This window comes from Epinephelus moara, chromosome 10 (genome assembly GCF_006386435.1).
Source record: "Epinephelus moara isolate mb chromosome 10, YSFRI_EMoa_1.0, whole genome shotgun sequence".
Classification (NCBI taxonomy): domain Eukaryota; kingdom Metazoa; phylum Chordata; class Actinopteri; order Perciformes; family Serranidae; genus Epinephelus; species Epinephelus moara.
The window spans coordinates 7987968-8000395 of NC_065515.1; the positions used below are offsets into that span (position 1 = coordinate 7987968).

Below are 12428 nucleotides of genomic sequence, written 5' to 3' on the forward strand. Positions count from 1 at the left end.
GCCAAAAAGTTTCAGACAAATCAGTGAGTGCATCAGTCGAAGCAGAGCAGCAGAAGCAGAAACAGTCAATAGTGTGTGACTATTTCATCAAGTCATTTCTACCTTCTCTTCCAGCTTATGTTCAAGACACAACAGACGTCCTGAACAGACTTAAACAACTGGAAAACATAGGCACAGAGACTTTTCTAGCCACTATGGATTTTGAATCATTATACACCACCACAGAACATGAACAGGGCCTGGCAGCCCTTAAATACTATTTGAGCTCTCGGTCAGAATCTGAAATGCCACCCAATGATTTTTTATTGACATTAACAGAATGGACTTTGACTAACAGTGTTTTCATTTTTCAGGACAAGGTGTTTAAGCAGATAAAAGGATGTGCAATGGGTGCTTGTTATAGTCCCTCTTATGCAGGCCTGTATCTGGGAAAATGGGAGGAAGATTTTATATTTGACCAGCAAAGAAATAGGTTCCTGAAACACATTATCTGGTGGGGTCGATACATTGATGATGTTTGTGTGCTTTGGTCGGGGTCAGAGGAAGAGCTACTTGCCTTCCACACTTTTTTGAACACTATCAACCCTAACATTAAGCTGTCTTTAGATTACAGCAAGGAGAGCATACATTTCTTAAATCTTGAGATTTGTAAAGATAATCAAGGGAATTTGCATACATCTATGTATAGGAAACCAACAGACAAAAATACCACACTACATGCCAGAAGTTTCCACCCTAAGAGACTTAAAGAAAATATTCCCTATGGACAGTTTCAGCGTGTGCGGAGCATATGTGACCAGGAACAGGAATTTGAGATGAAATCTAAAGAAATGTTGTCACGTTTTCTAGAACGGGGATATAATAACACAAACCTACAGAAAGCTTACACTAGAGCCAAGAATCTGGACAGACAAACCCTCCTACAAAGACAGGCCCCAAAACAAACAAAAGATAGAGTGACGTTTGTAACAACACACAGCACAGAAGCAGAAAATATTAAACATATTATAAAAAGAAATTGGGGCATCATTGAAAGTGATGATACACTTAGTCAAGTTTTCTCTGAACCACCTTTAATCAGTTTCAGGAGGTGCCCCACCCTACAGAATAAACTGGTACAAAAGAATAAGGTGTTTCCTCACAACTCTGTTTGACTCCCTGACGAAGGCTATATGCCGAAACGCGTCGGAGTTTGGCTTTTTTAATGTCACTGTGAAAATGCCATGTGAATAAAGGCATTTTACAGATTTAAAGAGAGTGCCTTGGACTTTTTTGTGTTTTTTGTATACACTTTGTGTCCCTGTCCAAAGAGCACCTCTAACCAAGGATGAGTCCACGAAGCGCTCCTGTCTTGAACATAGTGTGTGACTAGTATTTAATCCTCACAGTAGCATTATCAAGATTTCTATCAGTGCCTGCAGAGACATCTGTGGGCAGCTGGTTTATGCAGACTGTCAACCCCATAATACAATGTCTGTATTCTACTAAAAACTGTTAAATATCTATTTGACTGGTCAAGAATGTATTTCACCATATTTTATGAGCATATAATGTTATGTTATTACTGTATGGCGTTTAACACCAGCACCCATGAACACACTGACTCACCACAACACTAAACATACTAGAAATCACCAAGTCGTATTTTACATACTTGCCTGTAATGTGTATAATTTCAGAACCACACGGTTCATTTCTTTTCACTCTGTATCCGCTATGTTTCCCCTGTGTGGTGCAATAATTCTCACTTTGTGTGTGGTACACCCATTTTGTTCCCTCTAACCAGGGAGTCAGGAGTCACAAAACCAAAGGACGAAGGCACTCGCAACCAGGAGTCTTTTGTCTGTCTCTGTCACACTGCACACTTCCCTCAAAATACCATGTTTCAAGTGTCACTTTATACAAACGCAGCGTGTGCACTCTATGAGTCTGAGAAAAGAGTATCTTCACAGATGTGCTATAAAGGCTGTTAAAGAAAGACTTCTATGTCCCATCCAATTCAAGAAGCTGTATGCGACTTCCAAAGCATATCTGTGATTCAGAGTCTGAGCCGAAATTGTCTGCACACGGCTCTCAACATCGAGTTGCTGAACCGGCAGCTAGAGGCTAACATCTCTGCCAACACCAACAGCAGGCAGGAAACCGTAGGGTTGGCATTGCGCTTCCGCAAAACCACTGTGGGTTGAGATGGTGTTGTCAGCGGTAGCTGCCTATATGCACACACTGCAGAGTGGCATTGATGAGTTAGCCAGTGGGTACACACACAGGGAGTCATAAACGTGTGGCCCAACCGTCTACCACAACAATTAACAAAGAAACCCTAATTACAACACACACAAGGAGCATGACTTGATTCTAACATACAACCACATAGGTCATACTTTCCTTCCTCTGAATATATCCCACAGGGGCATTTCTCAAATCAGTGCACCTACCGGTGGACGACAGAATAGCCCAAATATGACCGTTAACAGACGCAGACTTTTAACACACTGCTGCAGCTGCACCAGAACTTTATGGTAACGTTCAGAAAAAAAGACCATGGCTTGGTTTAAAATGCTTATGTTTGTTACAAAGGTAACTTGATAGGATGTAATTAACTAACACACAACACATATATCGAGAGACACATGTTAACATACTGCGTTACGTTGGTAAAGGAACTACACGTTGACTTTTGGTTTCACACGGGTAGGGCTGCCCCCTAATAGCCGACCAAACATTCGTCTGCAAAATTTCATTAGGAGAACTCTATTAGGAGCTGCGCCTTGTCAAAATAAATCCAAACCTATATGACTGGACCATGTGGGAATCTAATTTGAAAGGACAGACACAGGAAGTGGCCACGCTCAGCAGTCAGACAGGAGTCACGTTACAAAACAATCACAGCTAACAGATATCCTTCCCTTCTTCTGTAAATATTCAGCCTGATAAACACGGAAAAGTTGATCATGTTAGTGCAGGGCTACCCAGAGCTTTACATCTGTCCCACAGACAACAGGCCTGCACACTTATAAACAGCTCCTGGAGGAGGATCAGCTCAGTGTGTGACGTGCACTTGTAGATAAAATATAGGCCTATATTAATGAAGGTTCATTAGTACGGTTTTGTATTTCTCTGTAATGTAGCACAGTGTTAACAATGTTACTGATACTATTCTTTCTCACACCTTCAACTCAAACCACCAAAATATATCATTTAATAATTAAATATATAAAATTACTACATAATTAATATTGTAAACATGCGGGCGACTAGTCGACCAATGGCCCTAAATGACGACTATTGGTCGACTAAGAAAATTCTTAGTCATGGGCAGGCCTTCACACTGGACACAAACACCAGTCCTTTGGATGGAAGTCCTGTGTTTGTTTGGATGTCATCCCTTCATTATATCTTAACAAAGCAAATAGATGTTTGCTGCTGTAATTATGCTTTGAATATTGTATAGAGTTCCTTTAAAGTCACTATCTGAGCTGCACTGACATAATAGGTCAGTGGATGTAAATATGTACATGTTGTATGAGGGCACAAACCCTTATATGTAGCTAAATGAAAAGCTCTGTCAATAATTCATCACCTTAACCCTGTTTTCAGTCCAACATATAATAAATAAATAAAGCAGACAACATGTAGACATGGTAACTCCACAGTAAATAAGCCACAGAATAAAAACTGTCATACCTTTAAGAATTTTTTGACTTTAATATAGTCCTTTGGTGATAGCCACGTCTGTCGAAAAACCTTTCAGGTATTACATTATTGCTCGAATATCTCACCAGAGACATGATCTGCATGGTGTTAAAAGCCCCTCTGAGCCTTCCTACTCCAAACACAATTGGTTAGGTTTTTTTATCCGCCTGTCCTACATTTATTGTGTGTCAAACAATTTAGTGAACTGCCCAAGGCTTTGACTTTTTGAAGTTGCTCTTAATATCGTTTAATATCAACTAATGATATAGGTCAAGACTCATTTTGTCATTACCGCAAAACATCTTTAAAAGATGCAACATATGGGTTTGTTTCCTGCAGGAACATACTTTGTTACAGTGCAGCATTTGTTTTCAATCGTCGAAAATAATTCAAATATGCTGTACGTTCTTCAGTGATTTTACTCAATAGCATCCTTCATACAGCAGTGCATGTTTATAAGCTGAGTGTATTTGGTCTCTTTTTAAGTTGTTGTGTATTTCAGCAGCTGTCGAAGAAACACTCAGGTCCTTTACTTTCCAAGAACCAGTTCAACAATTTAAAGAAACTTTTTTTTTCAAATGTAAGACTTAAGTTAAAGTATATAAGTAATATCAGGAGAATCTATTTTATGTACCAAATATAAAAATACTCATTTTGCAGAAGAAATGGCTCTTAAGACACTTAATACTGATGTGGCGGAAGTGGTTTTTCACCTCTTTACATACTGTTCGGTATTTTTGTTAAGTGGTTACCAATCTAGGGTTTGGGCCACTCCAAAGGGTTAAAGGATAAATCTGAGGGGTCGTGAGATTAACGAGGTCTGTCTGAAGAAAACAGTCTTTGGTAAAACTGCTAACAACATCTACAGAATGACAAGGAGCCCCAACTAGACAGGCCATTATAGTAGACTATCACAGGGCTGACACATAGAGACAGACAACCATTCACACTCACATTCACACCTACGGACAATTAAGAGTCACCAATTAACCTGCATGTCTTTGGACTATGGGAGGAAGCTGGAGTACCTGGAGAAAACCCACGCTGACACGAGGAGAGCATGCAGAGAAGGGCTCCCCCCACCCTGGGTGCGAACCAGGAACCCTCTTGCTGTGTTGCAAAAATGCTAACCACTTCACCACTGTGCCGCCATTACTCAAATACAGTACTTGAGCACATGTGCTTCGTTACTGACTGTCAGTGTTTGTATTTGAATGTACAGGTGTAAAGTTGTGTTGGTATCATACTTGTGTGATCCGTGGCTTGTAGGGCGAGCTGCTCTCCAGGTCTGCCAGGATGCTGGTGAGGGAGTCGATCTCAGCATCCAGACTGGAGCGTCTCTCCTCCAGGGTCTTCTCTGGTCCTTTCATCTGCGAGCAGACATCACAAATACAGCATGTACAGTACAATGAGCGTACTCACCAAAACAGCCTGTGATGACACTTGGTTAAGTTACATCGTGTAGTTGCACTCAAAAGTTAAGGACAGATAATCATCAATGAGGAGTAATTCTGACTCTGTGCTGCTCCGAGACATTCTCTCCTGCTTTTTTCACCCTTCTTACACTTTGGATTACAGCTTGTGAGTTCATGTTTCACCTTGACCTCAGACAATCCTTTTGAGAGCCACACATCAATAGCACAGACTTCTGTAAGAGAAACGCGCTGAGAAACAAGAAGCAATGTATTGTCTGAAAGACAACTTTCATAAAGCAGTGCACTATTCACCTCCTGCTTTTCAGCACACTTGGATTTACAGTATCTCATTCTCCATACATTATTCATCACAATCTCATCCAGCAGTATTTCAAACAAAAAAGGTCATTTTTTTTAGAATTAAAGTCTGACATTTTTTATTCCATATTTTAAACATGTGCTGTATAAAAGATGATAGGAATCACTCTGATTTTTATTTAACTAGTTTATTATCAGAGGAAGCTTGAAAGCGTCAGTAACAGGATCACTCCAGCAGCCTGAGACCTTGCTGATTTATTCATCTACATTTTTCCAGTTTCACCTCAGAGAAAACACAACCTCAACATGGACATATATATAAAAAAGACACAACATATAACAAAACTGTTGCACAAAAATCTGCAAAGTACCTAATATGATCTGACCGTTAGTGACACTCGGTTTTCTACAAAATTCCCGGGAATTTCTCCATGGAACGACAGATATATTTTTAGTCTTCTGAACTATGCTGCAACTGCAAGAAGACTTCTTGCAATTGCCTGCGGGGGCTTTTTGAGTTGGCTGGATCAGTGACTGCTTCTTATTCTAATGTTGTGTGTTTGGATTACCTGTCACAATCTATTACAGGCAGGGCTTGCCTCCATTTGGAGCAGAGCTGCTGCTTAAAAACATCTAAGGCAATCACGAGCGGGGGTAAACAAAGCAAAACACTAATGGCTTGTCTCAAATCAACAAAAGAAAAAAACAGGCAAACTTATTTAACAGGGATAACGAGGAGGATGAAAGGAAACATTGCCGCCTTTGTGATGTGTTGGAATTTGCAGTGTAGGGCTTCGTAATGTGGACAACAGCCATGATGAGAACTAGCTGCTTTTGTCTTCCTCTCTCCTGTGAAAGGTTTTGGCATGAACGTGTCATAATCCCGACATCTCTCTCAGCCAGGGCGATAAAGACAAGAGAACATTTCTGCCTTTTTCTGAGGAAATACCATTTAATCACTGATTTACTCTTTCAGCGTGTGTAATTTCTCTGCTGAGGCACAGAGAACAAGATACAAAGACATTTTGATTGATATCTATCCCTTTTTCTGAACTGCGTCTGCAGTTAAAGAGTTCTGCTCTGGCTACAGGACACATAATTAAGATACCAGTGGTGTATTAAGGAATTAAGTTACATAGCCAGTGTGATTCTAAAGCCAATATTATAGGAGAAGAAAAGTTGGAGATGAAAACAGTAAAGCACTTTTAAAACTAATTAAGCACTTAATTTCAGGCCTTAGATATCTCTTACTCCGACTGTCTACACTGTTCAGAAGAAAAGGAATGATGGCAGTGGTAAATAGGGAGTGAAACTAACTGTGGGGCCGGCCTGAGTATCTCTGTTACCATGTCCACTTCATATATTGTCTTGTGGGGAAAAAGCAGCTTTTCATGAGCTAAAAAAATCTGTTCAATGTGTTTTTAATTGTTTACATAGCTTGAAGGATATATTCACATTTTTCCCAAGTCTGTCTTAAAGGAAAACTACACCTGCCAAATAATCATGTGTGTATCAGTTGCTCACCCCGTGTTACGTTAAATTCGTGAAGACAACTTTGTTTTTCTCACGTGCCTCGACAGTAAATAAAGAATTCAGACTCTGAGAAAATTCATGATGAATTGAAGCCATAGGGGTCCATGTTTAACAACAGCAAAACATCTGTTTACAAACTCTCACACAGATCGTGCAGTATAATCCAAGTCTCATTTATCCAGTTGTATGCTTGGTACTTCCCAAACAGAGCACTTTCCGACGGGGAACTGAACTGAAAGTGAAACTTATCAAAGCTCTCTTCAAAGCCAGACTCTTTAGACCCTTTTACTGTTAGTAAACAGTATGATGTTTTTTGGTGGGCGGGGCTTAGCTGGAGGCGAAACAATTCTCTTCAGACATTTTTTTTAGACAGTGGAGGAAGATGATGCGAGTGGGGCATTCAGAAATACTCATTAAAAGTGCTGGAGCGCACTCTGGCACAGACTGGACCATTCGATTATCCTGAGCACCGCACTCTCAGAGAGGCAGAGCGCACTCTGCGCACTCTGTCTGTGGAAACTGAGCAGAGGGGAGCACTGAGTGCAGTGAATGTGTGACTAACTTAACCGTTCTTCAATTCATATAAATATAACGCTCCATTTCTTCGACCAGCAGGGCTCTCATTTTAGTGTAGAGCATCAGACTGAATTTACGTAGGCTCTATGTCAGGTCACTCGCTCTCCAGGACCGCGAGTGTCACTTGAATAAGTAAACACTGCCCAGCAGGACCAGACTAGCCGACCTGTATGCTCTCACTCAGTGGATGGATGATGTCACAGGAAGCTTTGTGGTTGATCACTATGTCAGTCTTACAAAGGAGGACGACACTTGGACACTTTCCTCCAGTTTGTTTTGCTATCGTTAGCTAGTGCGCTAAAAAGTTAGCATTACAGAGAAATCCAGTATTCCTCTTAATCCCTCCCCAGTTTCTGATGAGGTGGACATGATAACCCTTAATACACACAACGTTATTCATCCCTACAACAGGAAATACTTTTTCTCTAACCTGATATGAAGTGTGCGCTGCATATGTGAGCACTTTTGATGATCACCTCCATCCAGTCCTTTTGTCTTATCTCATTTAACCATAGTTGTCTTTGTTTTTGTTGATGGGCAGTGGCGGTTCATATGTGACTCCTGTGTAGCCTACAGCCCTGTGGGGGAGAGTCGTGTTTTACCTGCAGTTAACGTCGGCCCTAAAAGGGTCTATCGACAAAAGCTGTAATTTCACCTCGCTGAACACAGGAGCTGCTGATCCACTGCTGCAACAGTCAGTTAGTTTGTGTTATTGTGTGACTTTGGTGAATCCTAACTAACCCTTTAAAACACCAAAGTCACACAATGACACAAACTAACAGATCGAAGCAGTTGTAGACCAGCAGCTCCCGTGTTCAGTGAGGTCAAATTATGTTTTTTGTCAAAGGTCCCTTCCTAACTTGCTTTCAGTGTAAGTGATGGGAAACAAAAACCTCAGTCCTTGTTTTGTACAAAAATATATGCCAAAGTTCAGCTGGAGCTCATGTGAGGCTTCAGCAGCCTGATGGGTATATTCCAAAGTTAGACTCCTTTTAGGACAAAATTCACTCTTTGTGTTTCCCTGGTTTAATTTGGCGCTGAGAAGCAGGAGAGGGACGGTGACACAAAAGGGAATTCTGTGCTAAAAGACTGTAACTTTGAAAGATGCTCACATGAGCTGAATAACTCAGACAGCTGAAACCTCAGATTAGCTTCAGATAAACTTTTGAAAATAGTTTGCACGAACACGGACTGTGGATTTTGTCCTCTCTCACTTACACTGAAGGCACATTAGACAGGGATATCTTCGTGGTCAGTGTCAACAGGAGGAGAGATTACAGCAAGTAAAATGGTTTCAGTGAACATATGGGCACCTGACGATGGGTAAGTACCGCAACTTGTCGTAAACATTAAAGATCATTTGGTAAACCTTAACTTGTTTTGTTAACCTCTTACTATTTTGTGCACTCAGACAATGACTGTATTCTAAAAGCCTCTTTCATTCGTAGAAGAGAAGCCAGGCTGCTAAATCAGAATCAGAATCAGAATCAGAAATACTTTATTGATCCCCGAGGGGAAATTATTTATGTTACAGGTGCTCCTTGCAAGAGAGGAAAGATACGTGAAAATATAAGTAAGTATAATAATGTATAAGTACAACTATCTACACCAAGGAACACCACTTTAAAGTTCTGTATTTGCGTATTTCATCTTTGGACACCTGTGCTGGACATCTTCTTTTCATACAGTTTTTTATAACTTCAATTTACTGGTGTTTTATTGTTTTTAATATTTTAACTTGTGCTCCATACATCTTAGGTATGTGCGCTCTGGGACTGTGCTGTGCTGCATATAGTTTGGAGTCTTGCATATAGTGTTATTTATGGTGCATCTTGATCCCAGAGAGAGGCTCACTATTAACTTGATTTGATATGATTTGATCACAGGCCAGATGTGACTGTTTCATGTTGAGTTCTGCTGTTATAAATTTGTAGGAGCACAATTCATTACACTTTTAGAACATTTTATTTAAACCTTGCACAATCTTTAAAAGACTGTGGGTGCAGGAGTGTCTCCGATTACAGCTCAGAATGGATTTGTAGCTTCATGTTACCTTATACGCAGGAGAATGATCCCACACAGTTAGGTATACAAATATGAGTTCAGGTAGTCTCGCGTGGTGCCAGAGAAACATCTAGAAGAACTCATTATCATTCTGCTATAAGGGAAACTGCTTTGGCTTGTTTGTATTTCTTCAAACCAATCACGATTGTGTTGGCCAGGATCAACTATGTGATTAAACTTTTAATAACTGAAAAAGATGCATCAAGTGCTGCCCCCAGCACGCACTAGATGCATCGCGCTGCAGCTCGTCAACAGACGACCACAGAAGGTTACTGTGACTAAAATATATGTACCTCTTTCACCTTACCACCTCACCACATATTAGCTTAAAATCACCCACTACTAAAAGTTCATTTCTCACCTGAAGAGCATATCTCCAGAGCTCTGACTCGCCAGGAAGTATCTTTTTGGACATTGTCTTTATAATGACGGGATTGTGGGTCTTTAAGCTCAGGGTATTTTTCAACAATGAGTCTCTCCTCATCCAGTCTTCGTCACACACAAGACAAAGCAGCAGAAGCAACAGAGTTCTCTCTATACATCCATGGTGAGTAGAGGAGTCAAGCTGCCACAGGAGCAGAGAAGAAGAGCTGCTACGGGAGCCTGTATGTACAAACCATTTAATGCTGGTGTGGCCAGGCTGGAAATATGACAGTGGTGGGTAGTGTCGCCAACGCGCATCTAGCCACTGCCAATGTGGCATTGTATATTGAAAATATTTGGGGCGTAATTTTTGACGCGCGCCATTCGCCACTGGTGTGTCTTGGCCTTTAGAGGTGAAGCTTGACTGTACTTAAGCTCTTAAGCTCATTGGACCCATTACAACCACGGTGGATTTGCTAGCTGTTTGTGGCTCTTGTAGAACGTTATTACGATGGTAACACATGCCGCTGCCAGGGTAAAAAGATGTGGCAAATCAACTCCAACTGGCCTTGTCACAGATAAACATCAGACATGCTGGGCTTTTCAGAGCTGCGTTCACAAGTTGTTTGTAGATCTTTACAACAATTCACCAACGGAACAAAGCCGGAATGCCTTATTGCATGATCCAAATCTTCATCAAAATGTACCACTATTAGTATGTGGGTTGTTTGCTCTGCCGTTGTGGGGGATTTTGAAAATGATAAAACACAGATAGTGATGGGGGCGGAGATTGCCAGCCTAAATAGTCGGCCAGTGGCAGGCTTACCGCCACAATCTACATCCTGTGAGTCAGATTAAAGTTTAGGAAATAGATCCCCTTTTAAAAAAGTGAGACTGGTGAGTCTCTAGTAAAAACCTGAATGTTGTAATTTGACAAAATTGTCTGTGACTTCATAAAATGAACAATGTGAAAAAGGGTTAACTTAAGTGTTGAATTTTCTGATGTGTGACGTACATTTTGTTGATTTCATTTTTCTTTTCTCCAAGAAAAAACAATTATAAATGTGTTAAATGAATAAATTATTTTTTTAACCTCGACCCTATTTTCTCATGTTTATGTGTTTATGTGACTGATGGGAACAACAGTTTCTACATTGGTCCAGTATTGAGAGAGAGGATTGTAGACAGCAGCGGCAAACAGGCTGCAGTGTAAACACTCTGGGCACGATAACAGCTCTGTCAATGTACGTCCACTAAAAGTGTTTGTTTTTGCCACTTTGACTCAGATTGTTATTTTTATTCTCTAACATCATTAAGGACAGGATCCATACTGAGATAGTAAGGTCCTTTTTGTTTAACCAGAAACAGCCCTGACATCGCTATCACCACAGCCACCAGACTCCATTTTAATCAACAGTAATTTTAGCATCATAAAACACACTTCATTCAAATTTGACAGAAACAAAACTCACAGAAGGCATGGTGGTTCATCTTTCCACTGTTCCAACACTCACCAGCTCTGGTTTGGTTGAAGTAAACCTCTAATGGACTGATTTAGATGTGAAAGTACACAGGCTTTATACACGCTTAAATTACTGTTTATTTAAATGGAGTCTGGTGGGTTTGGCGATAGTGATTTCGGGGCTGTTTCTGGTCAAACAAAAAGGATCTTAATCTTTAACAAAGAGGTCTATCTCTGTAGGGATCCTTTCCATAATGTTGTCAGACACTTGGAATACTAATCTGAGCCTGTCAGTGACAAAAACACTTTTAGTGGATGTGAATTGATGCTGCAGACATGCCCCGAGCAGCAATTTCAAAAACTGTTGTCTCCATTCGTCACTTAGATACAGAGACATGAGAATATAAGGTCCAGGTTGAAAAATACCAAACTCACCCTTTAAGGAAAGCAGCTCTGACTCAGCCAAACATTTCTTTGGTTAAACAAAACCACGAAACTCAGAACTGTAACTCTCCTAGCTGTGCACCTTCTAAAATAACTGTATAACTGTGAGAGGGCTGGTGGTTTACATTAAGGTCATGACACCACATGAACAGACCTATATACTGCTAATACCCAGGATGCATTTTTATACTGTCTATGTACACAGTTTGTGTGGGAGGAGCGGTGAATTTACACACGTTGCATAACTTATTTAAATTGTGTAACATTCTGTCTCCAAACTTACAAAGGGAGCATTCATTTAGGATAAGCAACTGGTCAGATCAAATGAGGGGCTTGAAGAGGGACACTGAACAAAGGAATGTGAAGCACTTGGAGGATTTTCGCAGCAGAGGTCAAGTGCTGAGAGTGTCAGAGGCCAGATATCCCGGGAGGGATGAATGCCTGTGGGTATTGTGACCAGCAAAGCAGAGAAAAGTGACCAGGCTCCACCAATAGGTGTCAGCCTTCTATCCTTCCTGCATTACCGCTCTCAGAACTGAAGAAAGTATGTTAGTGTGTGG

The 12428-nt window shown here is 40.7% G+C and overlaps 1 protein-coding gene across 5 annotated transcripts in view; it reads right to left on the reverse strand.

Annotated features, from left to right (window-relative positions):
- lpp (LIM domain containing preferred translocation partner in lipoma) overlaps nt 1–12428 on the reverse strand; it is a 242475-nt gene that overhangs the window by 127387 nt on the left and 102660 nt on the right. For all 5 annotated transcript variants that reach the window (XM_050054771.1, XM_050054769.1, XM_050054773.1 and 2 more), the window contains one exon: nt 4941–5063. In XM_050054771.1, coding sequence (XP_049910728.1) covers nt 4941–5063 — 123 coding nt within the window. The remainder of the gene's footprint in view (nt 1–4940; nt 5064–12428) is intronic.